The sequence below is a fragment of the Callospermophilus lateralis genome, chromosome 12 (genome assembly GCF_048772815.1).
Source record: "Callospermophilus lateralis isolate mCalLat2 chromosome 12, mCalLat2.hap1, whole genome shotgun sequence".
NCBI classification, from domain to species: domain Eukaryota; kingdom Metazoa; phylum Chordata; class Mammalia; order Rodentia; family Sciuridae; genus Callospermophilus; species Callospermophilus lateralis.
In genome coordinates this window covers 88596540-88615891 of record NC_135316.1, presented here as the reverse complement: position 1 = coordinate 88615891, position 19352 = coordinate 88596540, and the positions used below count along the sequence as shown (strand labels likewise).

Genomic DNA, 19352 nt, shown 5'->3' with positions numbered 1-19352 from the left:
CATTAGCTCATGTAACCATGGAATTAGTAAGGAAAGAAAACCATAAGCAGCACTACTAATAGACATCATACTGGGTGAGCAACTATGTGTAGAATTCTTTCAGCCTCAATGTAAAACCTAACTGAAACCAGCTTAAGGTTTCAGTCCTGCCTCAAGACTCTCTCCCAACTTTGCTTCCTTTGGATAGGGTGCATTCTCAGGCTGTAAATGGTGGCTATCCCCAGCAGTTTCAGGGGTACAAAGTCATAGCCCTTATTCAGGTTTTACAATGTTGCCAATAAAAACTGCAGGATCACATTTTCCTACCTCTGATGGCTTGACGTGGGTCACGTACCCATACTGAATCAATTACTGTAGTTAGGGACACATGGTGCTTTAATGGGCCAGACCTGAGTCATTTCTGAAACAAGACCTGGGTCAGCTTCCCCAAGAAGCACAAAGACGAAAGCAGAAAAAGGGTATACTCCAAAAAGGGGAAATAAGGGGCTATGGCTGGAAGTAAGGTAACAAACCCTGGGTACCAAAAAACAAACATCTACTACTTTAACATCTTCTCATTCCAAAACACCACTTTAAACGTTGAGTATCACATTGGTTACTTGTGCAGCAGCCTATTGATCCAAAGTCCTCAGAGATTTCCCAGGTATAAGTGACCATTCAGAGTCAAGTCATACATTTGGCTTATTTTCACTTAGGCTTTCAGTATTACCTCACTGCTTTACTTCCTACTCAACCTGGAAAAGTACTGAAGTTCATTTCCAACAATTTACCTACTCCCTCATAACTCCATTCATTCACTATTACTACATATTATATATCATACTAATTACTTTATGAGCATTTTATCATTTCAGTAAACCCTATGAAATAATTACCATCATCCATTTAAGAGATGGGGAAGACGAGACTCAAGTTAAACAAGTAGACTGTGATTGAGAAGAGATTCAAACCCTGGCCCATCTAACTTCAAAGTCTACATTCAATGATACTTAAAATTCAGAAATTTTTACTGGGTTCTCTCTTTTCCCCATCATTAAGGAAAAACACCTATGTGACAGGAATTACTATCCAAATACAAAACAAAATGTTTATACCAGAAGGTTCCTTCATGCCCCTTCTCAGTCAGTCCCCAACCATCATCTCTAGAAGCAATGAACCCTCTGATATTTTTTCATCATAGATGAGTTTTGCATATGCTAAAGTATTATCTAAATAGGAACACAGAGTATGTTTCTCTTTTAGGTAAGTGTTTTTTTGAACTTCACCTACATTGTGGTACATATTACTTTTTTAACTAAGTGTGTTTTTGAACTTCACCTACATTGTTTCTTTCAACTTCTCAGTAGTATCCCATTGAATCATGCTTCTTATTGATGGACAATTGGATTGTTTCCAGTTTTTGGTGATTATGAACAAGAGCTTTTATGAATATATGTTTTCATTTCTATCCAGTAAGTATCTAAAAGGGGAAGGTTTGAGTCACAGGGAGCTATATGCTTTGTTTTATAAGCAATTGCCAGATCTTTTCCAAAGTGGTTGCACCATTTTACATTCTCAGCAAAAATATATGAGTTCTTGTTGCTCCATTTTCTTTGTCAACATTTGATGTTAATTTTTTTTAAAAATTTTAGCCAGTTCACTGTAGTATATGATAATTAAAAACTGATCACTTTCCAGTTGAATCCATTTGTAAGATCATATGGCACAAGAATAACTTGAGAGGCCAAGTATGGTGGCACACACCTGTAATCCCAGCAGAGTGAAGCAGAGCTAGAAGTAGAGCCTGGGCAACTAAGCAAGATGTTATCTCAACATAAAAACTAAAAAGGGCACCTCTGAGTTCAATCTCCAGTACTAACAAGAATAAATAAGTAAATAAATAATTGAAGTTACATAAAATATAGGGAAATATTAAGAGAAATTATAATGCTATTAATTTTTACATAACTTTATATTTTCTAGAAGTCACATTATTGAAATCATAATTATGCTGTCAAATATTAGCACTGTTACTTGGGAAACTAGTGTCAAAATAATAACTTATCTTTCTGTTCATCTCTTACTACTTAATAACATCAAAAATTTATGGCTGGGCTGGGGATGTGGCTCAAGTGGTAGCGCGCTCGCCTGGCGTGCGTGCAGCCCGGGTTGGATCCTCAGCACCACAAATAAACAAAGATGTTGTGTCCGCCAAAAACTAAAAAATAAATATTAAAATTCTTTCTCTTCTCTCTCTTTAAAAAAAATTTATGGCTCACTTAATTCATAATTTAGATCAATGACATGAACTGAAAGACATCTGTTAAAAAGAACACCATTAGTCTCCCTTTAAAATTTAATTCCTATTTTTTACATTGAAAGAATTCTGTCACCTTTCCCAACATAATTTGTATTAGAATTGAATATAATGTCTTTTAATTAAGGTCTGGGCAATCAGAATAGTCCCAATGTTAAAATAAAAATAAAAACCTTAATACAATTTCATATTCTGAAAAAGTTAGAAAAACAGCTCAACTGTTCTAGAAATAAGAGTAAGTCACTGGTGAATATTTTAGGACCATTTTCAATAGAGTATGCTTATGTAATCAAAGCTATTATAGAAGTCAGCAGGTGACTATCCAAATTAGTAAACTGCCATCTGCTGATAACAAAGAAATGGTAACACACACCACTAGTAGTGCTTGAGTAGGTAAAAAGCTTCATGGCCAGATTTCTCATTTTATGCAGTTACCAGTCCATGGCAAGAGCAGCCAATCCCTACACAGCTATTTAAAAAAAAAATTTCTTCTACATAAATGCCAACAGTGAGACATAAAGTTTTTAGAAACACCTCCAGATTAGTCATACCTTACAATGATAAACTTTAATAAGTGACTGAAATTAATGTATCCTTCCACCCAAAAGTAAATATCTAACTGCAATTTAAACGCAGATATAACATCTGTAGTGCCACTCCACAAAGCACCAACTTGTTTTTCTTATGTTTTTCAAAATGCCTTCATTAATTTACAAAGTACATTTTTTAAAATCCAACACACAATTATCATATACTTTCCATGCTATGCACAGTCTCAGACAAGGACAGCAGGCACAGCCAATAGTCACACACTGTACAAATGCTCCTCACTAATAAGCATGCTGCAGGGCAATCTTAAACTATACATGTTCTGCAAAATGAACTGTTTTCTTCATTTTGGTCTGTCATTTATTTCATGTTCTAGGTACCAGTTTGACACATAGTGACTACAAAAGTTATGCATGTTAGTAATGCTGAAAACAAAGGATAATACCTAAGTAAAAGTTTGCTGTATAAACTGAGGCACATTCCAAGAAACAGGGAAAAGCATAAGAAACCAGGGTTAATGAGGGTTTAGTAGAAGTCCTCTGACACTATAAAGAGCATCTTAAATTACACTGTAGATTAGGAAGATTTGTCTAATTATGACTGGGAGCAAGAAAAAATTATGGACAGAGATGTGGTATACATTTGATAGAATTACACATTTTTCCTTTCTATTGCTTGTGTATAATAGCATTTAAAAAAATCCATCCCACTTAGTTTGTACTGAAAAACCATCTATGAATATCTATTATAAGTGTCTTATCATTTAATTATCTTTATAATGTAAAAAGTGAAAACTATTTTATGCCACCAGTTAAAACATAAAAGACAGACAAAAAAAGAAAGAATGAAAAACCTATGGCTCAAAGGATTCATACAAAGAACACCTCAGCTAAAATGTTTTATTTTTTTTTTTTGTTGCTGTTGTTGTTGCAACCTGTTCTTATGCCTACATTTTCTAAAGAATTAATGGGGGAAAACACAGCCTTTCCTGAATATATCATACAAAATAAATACACAGAACCATGCAGGTACACATCTCAGTAGATTATTAGTAAAAGGTTGATAAAACTAAAAATCAGAGTCCTTGCTGATAGCACACTACAAAAGTCAAGGTACACATACTTTTTTAGGAGCCAGTCTCTGCAATGAAGAACCAATTACTTTCTAATCCTCTTATCCTCCCAAACATTCTATCACTTCCTCTCTAAGACCACTAACCAAAATTAAACATCTAAGCTAAAGCAGTACATAAAGAACATAACTGTTCCCTTCTCTAAGTTTCACGGGAGGCGGAAGGATGACAGGAAGAGAGAGAGAGATGGTAAGGAACTAGCTTTTCCGTTTCAGGCTTTACGATTAAAACCATGGTTTTTACAAAACCATTCACTGCACCATAATAAAACAATCCCAGAGTTTCTTTTAGAAAATCATCTCATTATGAGTCCAAGAATCCAACCGCAGACTTTTATACTTGAAACCTCTCTCTTTATTGGCCAACTATGTGGTTTAAACTAAAATTATTTCTAAAGTCCTTTCAGCAAGAAAAAAGAAAACAATCATAATTCTATCAAAACATTAACTATTTACTATACTAGTATAACCCTAATATAGTAAAGAGTCAGATGGCTTTTAGATCAAATAGGTCTGGTTTGCAATCACAGGTAACCATTTCACCTTGTGCAAACTGTATATTGCCTCTAAACTTTCTGAACTTCAGTTCTTAAATGCTTAACACTGTCCTCACAGGATTACTATGATAATTAATTGCTGAATGAAATTGAAAGCTCTGAGTGACAGCTATAGAGTAGTCATATAAATGGAGTTACCATACCATAATGATTAATATTGGCAGTTACACAATTCTGTCCACTTACATATCATAACTCAAAGTCAGGCAATATAACATTGAAGATGTCAAAGCCTTCTAGGATGATACTCATAAGTTACTGAAAACAATTTACCCTTTTCCCCTCCAGAATTGACACCATATTCTAATTGAATTTAAGGAAAAGACCATTTTTCCCCCTTCACTTTTTGTAAGAAAAGGAATGCACTCAACAGTTCTAAACATAAAGGATACTCTTAGAGTGCCCACTACAAACATTAATACTGAAAAGGTAGAGCATTCACCTAGCATGTGCAAGGCACTGGGTTAGATCCTCAGCACCACATAAAAATAAAGGTATTCTGTCCAACTACAACTAAAAAATATTTAAAAAACAAGAATTAAGTAGGAGGGTCATGATTTATAAAAGAAAAAAGTTCAAGTAATAATTTTGTCCATATCAATGCAGCAGAGAAACCCTCTGCATGGTAATATTTGTACATCTTTCAAGACATAAAAGTTTTTTTTTTAATCATATAATTCAAATGAGATCAGGAAATTCAAATTAGCCAAGTAAATTTCAAAAGCACCAGCAAATTAAAACAAATTTGGAGCTTATTTAAATCAAGTACAGAATAATATGTGCTTGAGAATATCTACATAGATATACATGTGAGATTTTATGCACAAAATATTCCTCTAGAATACTCAAAAACTCCTAACAATAGCCACTCTGCAGGAGCTGGGTGGCTGGGGTCAAGAAGTAGAAAGACATGAGATTTGGTATTCATTAAATACCTATTAGTACAGATTGACATTTTTTTTCCCTTTTGTGATACTGAGATTGAACCTGGGGCACTCTACCACTAAGTTTCATCCCCAACCCTTTTCATTTTTCTATTGTGAGACCTGTCTCCCTACATTGCCCAAGCTGGCCTCAAACTTGTGATCCTCAGGCCCTAGCCTCTCAAGTCACTGGGATTAGAGGTATGCACCTCCATATCCGACACAGATTCATTTTTATGTGGATGGGAATGTACTATGACAGAAGCAAGGGTACACACACAAAAAGAAATAAAGAAAGAAGCAGAAAGCAATTGAACCTGGTTCTTACATACAGAGTTAAAAACAAAAAGCAAAGCATACAAGATGTCCCCACCAAATGTAAAAATAATTTTATGGAGTGCTAAAAACATAGTAGTATGCCCAAGATAATGCTTCCTCTTCACTGTTTCATCTCCATATCAAAAATCAGTAAGTAAAACACAAGTCTAAATACTAAGCATATTTGTCCACAGTTACTTCACAGCCATAAAATGGGAGAAATGTAGTTACTGTTACATATAAGGATTTTTCTGCAAGACAAAGTTTACACCAATTCTATTCAACAAGCACTGAAATGCTCAGTGTTATGACATATTTGTATTAGGTTTTCAACACATAGTTGTAATCACACTGGCACAGATACAAATTTGTGCTTTCTTTTTTTAAATATTTTATTTTTTAGTTATAGGTGGATGCAATATCTTTATTTTATCTTTATGTGGTGCTAAGGATCGAACCCAGTGCCTCACATGTGGTAGGCCAGCGCTCTACCTCTGAGCCACAATCCCAGCGCCCCCTGTGCTTTCTTGTATTTACTTTTGCACTGCCGCTTAAGGGAAATCTACTATTTCATTCTTTGTTTCTAAAAATGCACCACAACGTCAGTTGATGAGTCATGGGTCACACTCCAAATTCTTATGTACCAAAGAAAGCAAGGCACAAGTTTTACACATCAATTGTAAAGGCTGTCTAATAAAGATAAGTTATAAATTAAGAGTTTTTTATGAGGTGACATAGATGAGTTTTTTAAGATGAGAAGCTTCAAAATAAAACTGAGAATTCCATAAGAATTGACAAAACAATTTTCCCTTTTTCCCTCTTCTAATAACTAGTAGTGTTTTGTTTCTGTTAATTCAGAACATAGAATATAAAATCCCACTGAAATACTAACACATACAAACTCAGGTCTTTCAGACTAAACTCCCAGCATCATGAAAAGGCAAATTAACTGAGGAATGATTTCTCCAGATGCCTTGCTTCTCCTCTTAATTCCTTTCTACTATTGCTATTTAGCCATTTCACTGAGAGGGAAGAAGGGTGCAAAGGGAAGGAACTAGGTGGCTGGGGTCAAGAGGGAGACATGACATTGTTGGGGCTTATGGTGTGATTCAGTAGAACACTTACCAGGAAGGTACAAGGTCCTGGGTTTGATTACCAGCATTGCATTCTTTTTTAGCAATATTGGCTAAAAGTTTTCCTGGTGAAGACAATCTAATAGCTGAAGGGAAATCTGGAAACCAGCTCTACTATCACTAGCATAACCATTCAGATCCAACATGTTCAGATCTAACCATGTCACCTTATTTTCCTAAGATTTATTATCCTTTTCATTAATGTGTTTACCTGCTTATGTTTATAATAAATAACACATGCTCCTGCTCCCCCAGCACATAAACTCTATAGCAGGGTTCCTACTTACATTACTCATTGCTATATTTTCATTAAAGTCTGGCACATAATATGTATTCAATAAATATCCAGTCAAGGAAAAAAGCTTTCTTTGCTATCCTAGGACCTGCACAAACACGAAATCTGTTTTCACTATTTTTTTTTTTTTTTTTTTTGCGGTGCTGGAAATTGAACCACAACTACTCTTAATCTATAATAATAAATTTTACCCAATCTTGCTGTAAGTCTTTTTATACTTAAGTTTTATCATGCTGTATAAATAAACAATTTAAGAACTATTTTCTAGTCTATTTAATTGTCCTCCAGCACAAACTGATTATTTCAGGTGAACCCAAACCATAGAAAAAGAAAATTCAGACTTTATCATATTTAGGAGATCAAAATTATAAAGGAAACTTTTAAGAGGTAAATATTTCACAGGAAAAGTTAATACAATAAACACTAGTTAAAAGTTTGACTGTGATTGGCACTCTGATTTTACCATATGTATTAGTACATTTTTAATACTATAAGAAAAATTCTAAAGGCAGCTAACTTTGTGAAGAAAAAGGTTTACTTTACTTTGCTCCCAGTTCTGCAGATTCAAAATGTGGCACTGGCATTGGTTTGGCTCTGGTGAGGACCATATGTAGGATGGCAGGAATACATGTGAAAGGGAGAGTCACATCTTGAAATAGGAAGCCAGAGAGGCCATTCAAGGGTCATGCTCAGGCTTTTATGACAACTGGCTGTCTAATATTCCCTTCAAAGTCTTGCCCCCCAGCTGACCCAAGGACCTTCCATTTGGCCCCACCTTTTAAAGTTCCCACCACATTAGGGAACAAGTTCTAAACACTTGAACCCTTGGACGATATACTCAAAACTAGATTAAAACCAAAGCAGTAGGGATGGAGAGGGGAAGTTTTGGGGATTGATATTGGCCAAATTATACTGTTATATTGTGCATTGTGTGTATGTACAAATATGTAACAATAATTCCCATCAGTATGTACAACTCTAATGCACCAATAAAAAACATGGGGAAAAAAGATGAGTTGGCGGGGGGGGGGGGGGGGGTGAGTGGGAAGCCTACAGAACCATACTTCTGTATTAAAAAGACAAATAATGGATGATTCTCTTTAAATGAGGTATCTAAAATAATCAAATTCATAAAAACAGAAAGTAGAAGAGTGATTATTAGGGGCTGGGAGAGGAGAAAACAGAAAGTTATTTCATGGTAGTTTCAGATTTACAAGAGGAAAGTTTTGGAGATCTGTTTCATGATAACATGAATATACTTAGCAAATGGTTAGGATGGTAAATTGCATGTGTTTTTTAACCACAATAAAAGAAAAAAAATGAAGCAATATGCTATTTTTCTGTTAAATTTCCATAATTTTCGCAGAATTCTCTTAATTTGAACCACCGAAAGTTTAGCATCTAAATGAGAAGTATTGTTAAGTACAAAATATTTCACCAGATTTCAAGTACTCAATACAGAAAGAAGTCAAATCTCATTAATAGTTTTATTTTGATATGTAAACACATTTTAAACATACTGCTTTGAATACTTTTGAATACATTACATTTTTAAAAAATTTGCTATGCATTAAGAACAATAACTGAAGAGAAATGTGAAGTCAATGAAATTGTGTTTGCTTCATTAGATTAATATTGGAGCACACTTATAGGTGGATGTGATAAAGTGAGCAGGGAGAGATTAAACATAGAATAACAGACGTAATCCATGAAGCCTCTCCTGAAAGAGACATGAAGGATGGAACTGAGAGCATTAGGAAGAGTTAGCCTTCCAGAGATCTGAGACTTCGGTCCAGTAGGTGAGATAAGAAGGAAAGGGAATGAACTGTTAGAGAAATCATAGACCATCTCAATTTTCTCCATGAAATGATCAGATTATTTGCAGACCATAGAAGAGGTGGGGGTTAGACAAAAACTTGTGGATAAAATAAAGGTTTGGAATAATCTACGAGTGATGAAGAACAAAATCTTCATTAGAACCAAAAAAGCTGCATACATGATCAGGCCCTGCTTCTCTGGCCTCTGCGGTTCTTCCAGCTTTCCTCTACCCCAACATGCCATCCACCTCCAACTGCATCTTCTAGAGAGGGTTCACCTGTGTAACACTATTCATCCACATATTCCCTCAAAGACAACTTCCTAAAGGAGGTTTCAGTGATATTCAGCTCACCAGAAATATCATTTCCCTTTATATCCCAACAACACACTACGCCAGCACTGTCCCAGAAACATGCAAACTACACATGTAATTTTACATGTTCTACTGACCATATTGTTTAAAAAAATAAGTGAGCAAATTCCTTTTAATACTTTAATCTGATATACCTAATATATTATCACTAAGATGTGATCATTAAATTTATTAATGAGATATAATTTATGACTTTTTGTTTCTAAGTCTTCAAAATTTGATGTATATTTTACAATTACTGTATTTCTCAATGCAGACTGGCTACATTTCAAAAGCTCAACAGTCACATGTATCTAGTGACTATAATACTGGATAGCATAACCCATGGTATTTCTTCAAAGCATTCATCACAGTTTATAACTGTGTGACCTCTATCTATTATTTAATGAAAGCATGTCTCAAGTCACTGTGGAAGCATTTCATAGGTACCAAATTGAGTGAGGGGAATGGAGAGGAGTTAGAGTGACAAATCCCTGCATGGAGAAAAACCAATGCTGGGGTGGAAGCAGGGTTAATCTGAAAAGCAATGTGGGGGCAAAAGCAGGGTTAATCTGAACAATGGTGTTACCTGGCAGGTAAAGCACAAAGACAAATTCAAGAGATGCAAAAGTGCCAGTAAAAATATATTCCAGCTGCAAAACTGCAAGTCTAATGAATATTCATGCAACAGGGAAAGGGAGATGCAGTGGAATAAAGAAATCTGCAAACTATCTCTGTGAGAAGGACACTGTACTATAATAAGTGTGGGAATAAGAGAGCTGAAAGGCTCCATAGAAGACTATGATCAGAGAACAGGATATAGAACTTTAAGAACATATTTCTAATGTGAAAAACTTGAGGAAATAACAAACTACCAAATGAATGTTAAAACCCAGTGGAAGTGAAGATCATAATAGTTGAAGAGCCAAGTAATTGGAAGTCATGGATCTCAATAGAATTGCTTTGAATGTTAACTCCTCCACCGAATGAATGTCTTTTAAGAATTTAAATTTTTGCCCTTGAAAAAACTGTCATGTGTGTTCCACACAGCTCAATATGATCAGATGATATATGCTTAGGTATTGAATGAATATAGTTAAATTGAAAAAAATCAAAGTTCAAGCATTAAAATCATGTAGAAGAAAAGTATTCTCAAGATGAAAGGAGGATTTAAGTGAAAGGCTCCAATTTGTTTAGTAATTACATGGTTTAAGACTCTGATAAAGAATTAAATTTCAAATTTAACTGAAGATTGGCAGCCAAAATCCAGGCAAATATTTTCCAGATTTACTTTACTTTTATTTATAAAACAAATAGCCAACAGAGCCTTTGAAACCTTGATTATAGCCAAGTACAACTTATTTTACCTAAGACATGGGTTTTTAATTTTGGGGCACTTTGTTATTTAGAAGAACTCTAAGATTACTCTTTCAATAAAGAAAACAGAAACTTCATTTGTTTTACACATGAAGACAACTTGCTTTTTAAATAGATATACAATGGTTGTTTTCTAGAATATTATTTGTCTATTACCTATTTTCTGCATTTGTCTCTATTTCTCGTTTCTCCTATCCAGCCTAATATTGGGGAAAAAACAAAATTTTCCCTCACATAACTTCTCCACTAAGAAATATTAACTGTCAGAAGTAAAAGTCCTAACTCTCCAGGCTGTAAGATTAAATTATGCTTAAGCCCTATCTGCCCACAACATTTCTATTCAACTATCCTTATCAAGACTTCAGAGACTCTGACCTGGAGTTCTGTATGATACAGCTGTTGTCAGTTTACCTCTGAACAATGCCATATCCCTATATAAAGATCTGTTTCTCTTTTCCACACCCCATAACTATGGTTGTAAAATGTGAGTGGAAAATGGTGGTGGTAGTGGGGAATTATGCAAATAATTGCAGCATCTGGCACTAAAATAGTTGAATCTTAAAAGCCATCAATCATGTATAATTCTTGCATCTTAAGTGTCCTAGCTGGATCAATTCTCTCTTGTTTTCCCTCTGACCAGGGATTATTCCAAAGATTTGGAAAAGTCTGTGGGCCGAGACAGATCAAAGCCAATGGATCTAATTAATTTATGCATACATTAGTATTTATTTTTCTAAGTATTTGAGAATGCTGCAGTGAGCAAAACAGAATCTCTGCTCTGGGAAGAACATATTTTAAAAATAGAACCTAGGATACTTGCTTCTTTGAAATCATTACTAACTGAGCTGATGGGGTAGTTCAGTAGTAGAACAATTAATTGCCTAGTACCCATGAGAACCTAGGTGCCATCCCCAGCACCTCAAAATACAAAACAAACAACTAGGGGATCATTTATTATTATAATATATAGCATGAGTATTTGCTTTTTAAAAAAATCCCTCTTAATAACATCTCAGGTTAATAGCCTTTTTTTTAAAAACAAAAACAAAAACAAAAACACTTACATGACTGCAGATTTTTGTGTTTTGTTATGAGGAAAAAAAACATACGTTAGGCTAAAGGGATTTGTTTTGTAAAACTTCCAGGCCCTCTTAACAGGGTCAATTTAGGCCCATCCAAGATGTGTATGTTTTACTTCTCAGCCAACACTGCTTTCTAAACAAAGTAAAATCTATGAAATGAGACCTATGATTCTTCTAGAAACTTCATGGGGTTTGGATACAGGAAGGTAGCTCTGGCTGGCCCCAAAAGCAGAGGGTGAAGTAAATGAATCTGCATAACAAACTGTTTGGGTTTTGGTGGGGGCAATCAGAAAGGAGGGAAGGATAAGAGAACAGAGCAAAACAGATTATAAAAGCCTAGAGTTCTCCTTTGATAGTAGCCAAAACACATTTTGAGGCTAGAGATGCCTGATGTTCAATGTCAACACTACTGCCATTGCTACACTATAAACTCCAACACCCCTTCTCCCAAAATCTGTCTTCCCCAAAATCTTTCAAAAAGCTCCACCACTTCACACACTCCCACAAAGGCATTATGGAAATTCTTTTTCCTTTTCTATTCTTTCCTAGCTCCTCTCACATACATCCATCCAACAACTGGATAACAGACATCTCAACCATCTGTTTAGCACCTCATTGGGTGGGTTCCAAGCCAGAATTTATTTACCTTCCTTTCCTTACTTTGCCTTCAATTGCTTTTAACCGTCCTTCTCACAGCCTCCAACATTCCACCAGCTCACTAATGCCATCATCACTAAAGGAACAACTAATATTTATTGAGCAGTTGGAATGTACCAAGTATTGTGCCAAAGTTATTACGTGCATAATTTCACTTGATCCTCAAACCCTACTAAACAGGTACTATGATCATTTCCTAAATGTTAGGAAGTCAAAACTCAGCCCGGATAGTAATTCTAAGGGTAAATGATGAAATTAAAATTTGACCTCTGTTCTGACTCCACAGCCAGCTAAACCAGAATATGCCTGTGCCCTAAGGCAAAAAGCCTAGGAATCACCTTTTTCTCATTAATCCTATCTAGTCACTTACAGAGTCTAGTCTCCTAAATGCAACATCATCTCTTTTTATCAATGCCTTCTCATGGAATGAGAACTAAGTCCTTACTACCTACCAAGTACTATTAAGTAATACATATTTTTCCCCAACTTTCACTCCCCAAACCCTAAAAGAAGAACCTAAGGAACAAAGTAGTTAACCGGAGAGTAACAGAGCCTAATTCAAATCTGGATAATCTGAATTGAAAAATTTGAGAACTTAGCACCTACATTGTGACAATCTCCTTTGTCTTTACCTCCCATCTGGACCCCCATCATCCTTCAGACTGCTAGAGATATCTTTTTGGAATGCAAATGTTGTCATGGCATTCTCCTGCTTAAAACTGGCAGCTCTACATCACTGACCAGATAAAGTCCAAATTTCTTAATATGGTACACAAAATCTTTCAGTTTTCTGCTCAGGACAGCTTAATAAGTAAATATTTGAGTGCCTAGTACAGTCAAGGCAAAGTGCTAAGTGCTTTGAAATGAATAACACACCAGCCCCTGAATCCTACTTCAACCACAAACATTGTATTTTCCAGCTGGACTACCCATATGCAGATCTCATAACCCAACATGCCAAAGATATATGTGTTTAGAATATATATGGCAAAGTCCAACACCAATTTTGAAAAGTGCCTATGTGAGGCCTCTCTAACAAACTCCAGGCAAAAAGATTCTTAAGTTGCCACAGCACTTTGTTCAAATTACTGTCAGGTAATTAATTAGTAGAACAAAGGTATGGATCAGCTTCCATAAGAGACTGAGCAATTCTGAGTAAGAACTGACCTCTGCCATTAATGCCTGGCATGCATTAGGCACTTTATGAACAGCTAAATGAATAAACAATGAAAATTTCAAATTTAATGAAAAGAGCAGAAGAACAAGGCACAAATTAAGAAGTTAACACACAAGTACGCTGAATTAAAAGCAATGTTATTTTACTGTGGTTCGAACTTGGCCTACATTCTACCCCTATGGGAAAACTCACACATGTGGTTCTTGAACAAGCTTAAAAGGCACAACTTTGTTATTCCTGGCTCAACAAAGCTTTGACAGGCCAAAGAGGATACTAGATCCCTCCCCTCTTCTTTCTTTACCTGCCAAAGTCCTTTTTCCAGAGTGGTATGGGGGTGGAAATCAAATTTATCAAAGTAGATAGAATTGATCTCAGATCCAACTTCATCAGTGTTGTGTCACAATGCATGCAAGAGAAAAATCAAAATCTGTCTTGACAACAGGGCCAATTTCCAAGTAAGTACTGTTGCTACAAGAATGGGAAATTCTTAAAGTGAAGGCAATTAATAAACCGGAGCTTACAAATGTTTCTCCTGCATGCCACAGCTTTTCACCCACCTTCGTTTTTTCATTTCTGTGATTTTAAAAAGAAAAATCTATACGATGAAGTCCATGCACGAGTGTACTTCAGTATCTGCCAGATACAAATATCTGGATCCACAACCTTTAATGTAAACTGAAATACTACAAGAAACACTATACAAGTCAAAACTTATCTAAAACGTGGCATAAAGCTTTGAAAAGCTAGTGGGGGGTGTTTCCTAAGCGATGCTTTGTATGCAACTGCTTCCAAATCAAGATCCGTATTTTCAAATTACCCCCTGGAAGATGTCAAATCTGTCTTCCATTCTCTCCAGCCTAAAGGGGAAGGTGACAATTCACAGGCAACAGGCTGGGGCGAGAGAATGATCTCTCCCCATACCCTCACACAAGAACAAAATCCAACCGAAGGGTGGCTAATGCCACTCATTCTCGACAATGCATACACACACAAATTTTTTAAAACTCATCCACTCCTCTACCCTTCCTTAAAAAGCAAACGACGCAAAGATCTGCACCACGGTGGCCGCAACCACCAAATGCTAACAGCTGGGGGCCGCCCGCCTTCCACGCGCCTGCCCCGCGGCGATACCAGGCACAGGGCACCATCTCTGCCAGCCCCGCTCCCGCTCCCGGCTCCATGCTGTCCCCGCAGCCCGAGTTAGCGAGGGAAGCGGCGGAGGTCGGCGGCTCCGGGTCGGGCCGCGGCGCCGCTCCGGCCGCCTCCCGGGGCGCGGCGCCGCCCCACACCCCGCCGACGCCCGCACCTGAGGCGGCAGCCCGGAGCCGGCGAGAGGGCGCGGAGCGAGGCAGGCAGGGCAAAGTTACTCACTGGGAAAGCGCGGCTGCCTGGAGCTTACACCGGCCTCCAGCGCTGTAGCCCAGCGCCGGCTCCCGCTCTCCGCGGCCCGCTGAGGGAGAGCCAGGAGCCAGCTGGGCTCCTCTCTGTCGGGACTCGCCGCCGCCGCTGCCGCCGCGGATTTCCCGGCAAGAAGAAAACTCTGGCCAAGACTTCACTTCTCAACCGCCCCTGCTGCCTTCCCGGGGGCAAGCGCCAGGGCCGAGCAGCCCAACCCGACACGCACCTGGGCCAATCGGTCGCGGCGCGGGGCGGGAGTGGGAGGGCCAGAGAGTAGTTCCACCTATCCCAGAGCTCAGGGGGCGGGTTAGAACGGGCCGTCACTCCCAGGTTAGAGTGAACCCACTCCGCCTCTCGTCGCCCGCCCTCCCCCACCCGCTCTGGGCTGTCCCCGCCGCTCGCCTGATTCCCCTGCAGAAGACGCTGGAGAAATATCTGCGCGCACCCCCGACCGCGGCGAGAAGAGTCGAACAGCTGGGGAGGGAGGGAACGTCTAGGGGAGTAGGGGGTGGGGCGGGGTGGAAAACAAGTGGTGCAAGAAAGCAGAAATGTAGGTGTGTTGGGCGAGAGGACAGCTGGGGGACTGGCTGGGGTCTGGAGGGTGCAGGGGAGTGAGAAGGACTGATCTGCCAGGAAGAGCACCTGAAGGAACAGAGAGGAGATACGAAGTAAGAAGGGTGGAGAGTATGTCTGGTGGTGAAAGGCGGGGGCTGGGGCACCTGGGAACAAAGGTGAGCGGGAGGTTCCGCCAGTGAGGAGGTTTAAACAGCCCAAAGGATGAAAGAAAAGGGAAGGTAGTAGCGGGGAAGGACGTACTCCAAAGGAAGAGTGGATCCTAGGGGAGAAGGTAGACGAGGAGTTTCCTCACTCGTCCTCAAGAAAAAAAGGCAAACGCTTGTTCTTTGATCTAGTTGAAATGTGCAGCTGTAAAGAAACCCGGTGAGATAAATACCGTCCTACACCGTAGTATTGTTATTAAATTCATCTCTACGCAAATTAGACCCCTCCTTTTTCTAGGCGGATTAACTATAGTCTAAGCCTGCTGTCCCACGCAAGGCCCCTGAAGACTGGGGTCCGGGAAGGGCTAGTCTGGAAGCTACACCGTTCCTCACGAGTCTAGTAGCAAGTCAGAAAGAGGCCCGACTGCCGCCCTAAGAAGGAAGGTGATTTGGGACGGTAGGTGAGACCCGCCCCCTTTGCCACCACGTGGGTAAGATTCCAAAGGCCGAGCTCAGATTCCCATAAGCCTATTTGGGCCTCGGGGTGAGGCCGGTGCCCGACCCCGAGCGGGTGCCCTAACAGCGGGAGCGCCAGGTGAGCGACTCTGCCGCGCGCCTTCCTCCTTCCGAAGGCGGGGCCCTGGGGGCGGAGCCTCTACGCCACGCCCAGTGGCTGGGTGCCGGCGCGCCGCTGCGGCTCCTCCCCGCTCCTTGCGTCCTGGGCTCCTTCCGTCGGTCCTTTCTTCCTTCCTGCTTCGCCTCACGTTTCGCGATATGGGGCAGAGCCTCCGTTCCGCCAGCACCACCTGAGGATCCCGGAAACCGCCCCAGCGATGGAAGAGGACCAGGAGCTGGAGAGGTAACGGCCGAGGAGGCGGGCGGAGCGGGGCGGGAGGGCCTCGCTCGGCGAGGAAAGCGGGTGGCTGAGGGGCACGCGGCCGGGCCCGGGCCCAGCCATCGCGGCTAGGCCTGGTGACACAACCGTATTTCCGGACGCTGAAAAGAGGGAAAGAGAGCAGAGCGGGGTCCGATTGGGAAGAGGGGGAAGAGATGTGGATATATTTACGTAGAAACGTCCCGTGTAGTAGCTATCAGGGAGGGACGCCCCATTGGGAGACCAAAGTTACGTCCCAAACCGCCCTCCCCTATTGGTGTAAAGTCAGCCACCAGGCCGCGGTTCCCGAGTGATCGAGCCGCCGTGTTGAGTCAGGCGTGAGTCCCCGTAACTACCGCTCACGTTCCTTTCTGTGCAGACTGCTTATAAAGACTCTCTAAATGCTGAGTTCTTTTTCTCTCTACTGCTAGACCTATATTACACTTTCCACTTCCTAGTTTCCTTAACTTCTTGCTAATGGAAGCCATAGTGGAGCTTGCACATTGATAATCTGTCGTTTTTTATTTTTATACTAAAGCAGTCTGGTTTTCTAGCCTTTCAGTTCCTTTTCATCTTCTGGCTGCGCCCACCCTATTTTAATCCTGTACCTCTCGTGGCTACCAAAACCTTTTTCTTTTTCTGTTTTTTTTTTTTTTTTTTTTGGCAAAACTTTAGGTTTTTGTGTTTTTCTGAGAAAACTCTCCTTGTGATCAGTGTGTATGATCAGATGGAGTAGAGAGAGCCTGGAGGCAATAAGTTAAATATTTACGGATAGAAGTGGAAGCAGGAAAATGAGAAAGTTCTATGTAATTGTAGTAGATTAATGTATTGCAATTGCAGTATAGTTGGAAAAACGCAGGTAGCAAAAACAGTATTCAGAATGATCTCATTTTTATAAAAAATATGTGTGTAGAAAAATATCTGGATTGAAGACCTCAATGGCTGAAGGCGAGAGGAAGACAGCCCTGGAAATGGTCCAGGCTGCTGGAACAGATAGACACTGTGTGACTTTTGTATTGCACGAGGAAGACCATACCCTAGGAAATTCTCTGCGGTACATGATCATGAAGAATCCGGAAGTGGAGTTTTGTGGTTACACTACGACCCATCCTTCTGAGAGCAAAATTAATTTGCGCATTCAGACTCGAGGTGCTCTTCCAGCTGTAGAGCCATTTCAACGAGGTCTGAATGAGCTCATGAATGTCTGCCAACATGTGCTTGACAAGTTTGAGGCCAGCATAAAGGACTATAAGGAGCAAAAAGCAAGCAGAAATGAATCCACATTCTAGTCCCTTATTCAGGATACAAGGAGGACTATCCTCTAGGAAATTCTCTTCATGATTGTGCAGAATCCAGAATTAGAAGTTTGTGGTTACAGCATGCTTTATCCTTCAGGTGTGGGATACAGCTGTTGGAATCCCTACAAGAACCTGTGTATTCACCTAATAAATTCCCTCTATTATTTAAACTAATTCGACTGGTTTCTCTTCCTTACAGCTAAATGATCCTCAAGAATGACCCACACACACCTTTCTTAATTGGACCAAAAATGAAAGTGAGGAAACTATGAGAAAATCAGGGCCCTAGACAAGGATTTTGATCATAAGAATTAAAAAGAATATTCATTCCTGCCTGGTTGGGGTGGTTAGGGAAGGGTGGTGGGTGAGTAGAACATGACCAAGTAGACTAGTTGGTTTAAAAAAAGAGGAAAGAATATTGGAAAGGAAACTTGGCTTCTTACTAGATTTGTAAGTGATAAGAATTGCATTCTTTGGTTGGTAGGTTGAGTAAAAGTGTGGAATTTGAGGGAATTGTGAGAATTCTGGTTTTGCATAAGAGTTTAGTTGGTATCAAGTTCCATCTTTATAGTATTTATAGGATAGATACCAATTTACTTCTTGATTTGCAGGACACTAATAAAATATTTAGTCATGACCTGAGTAAGCCAAGATATTTTGATTGTTTTATAGGATAAAACTGGGATGACCAATAGGTGTGTAAGTATAGCCCAGGGCCACATAGAAGACACACTGTTGGAGTAAAAATAAGGGTGAGGAGAAGGAAAATTATATGTTGGGTGGAAGTGACTTTTTTTGGAAAATTTGAAATATTAATCATATCACATCTAAGAGCCATCATATCTACCTGTTCAACTTGTGTTTCATAACTATCCTACCCAACTTGCCTCTCAATTCACCCTACATATCTGTCAAACCTTAAACCCAAGGATTCCCTTACCCTTCAGAGCCCTGTGCTTTGGATTTTGATGCTGCTGTTCTCTCTTATTGGAACAGTTCCACCATACTCTAATCTAAGCCAAAATTTGATTCTTGTCAACCTCCCCAGCCTACTTTGGAAATTTTTGTGTGCTTTTGTTAATACTTTGTTCCTAATCTTTATCAATTTACTTGGTAAAACACTGGATGAGTCTATGTAAGTACTTATGGTAGGTAACCTTTCAGTCACTCACATTGACCTCTTCTAGCCTGCCACAGAGTCTACATTTCCTACATTGAGCCCATTTCTAAAGATTTCTATATTTACTGAGCACCTGGTTTGTACAAGGCCTTGAGAATAGACTAGTGGATGAGGCACAAAGGTTCCTGTTCTCATAGAGAATGCATTATAAGGACAACATTAAGGAAATAAAGTTGTATTTTTGTTAAAGAAACAAATATAGAGTCAAGATACAAACA

At 39.3% G+C, this 19352-nt stretch overlaps 2 protein-coding genes across 4 annotated transcripts in view; one reads left to right on the top strand and one right to left on the bottom strand.

Annotated features, from left to right (window-relative positions):
* Positions 1-15185, bottom strand: part of Lnx2 (ligand of numb-protein X 2) — a 70902-nt gene extending 55717 nt beyond the window's left edge. The window contains exon 1 of the mRNA XM_076872273.1: positions 15037-15185. The gene's annotated coding sequence lies outside the window, so the exon portion shown is untranslated. The remainder of the gene's footprint in view (positions 1-15036) is intronic.
* A 399-nt stretch (positions 15186-15584) lies between these two features.
* On the top strand, positions 15585-18128 carry LOC143411634 (DNA-directed RNA polymerases I and III subunit RPAC2). Of its 3 annotated transcripts, none has more exons than XM_076872477.1 (3): positions 15585-15731; positions 16081-16641; positions 17570-18128. In XM_076872477.1, exons 2-3 carry the CDS (start codon positions 16616-16618, stop codon positions 17943-17945), a joined length of 402 nt encoding a protein of 133 aa, XP_076728592.1. In that variant the 5' UTR covers positions 15585-15731; positions 16081-16615; the 3' UTR covers positions 17946-18128. The 3 variants fall into 3 exon arrangements, with proteins under 3 accessions (XP_076728592.1, XP_076728593.1, XP_076728591.1); XM_076872478.1 differs by having other exon boundaries at positions 16064-16641; XM_076872476.1 differs by having other exon boundaries at positions 15585-16641.
* The last annotated feature ends 1224 nt before the right edge of the window (positions 18129-19352 follow it).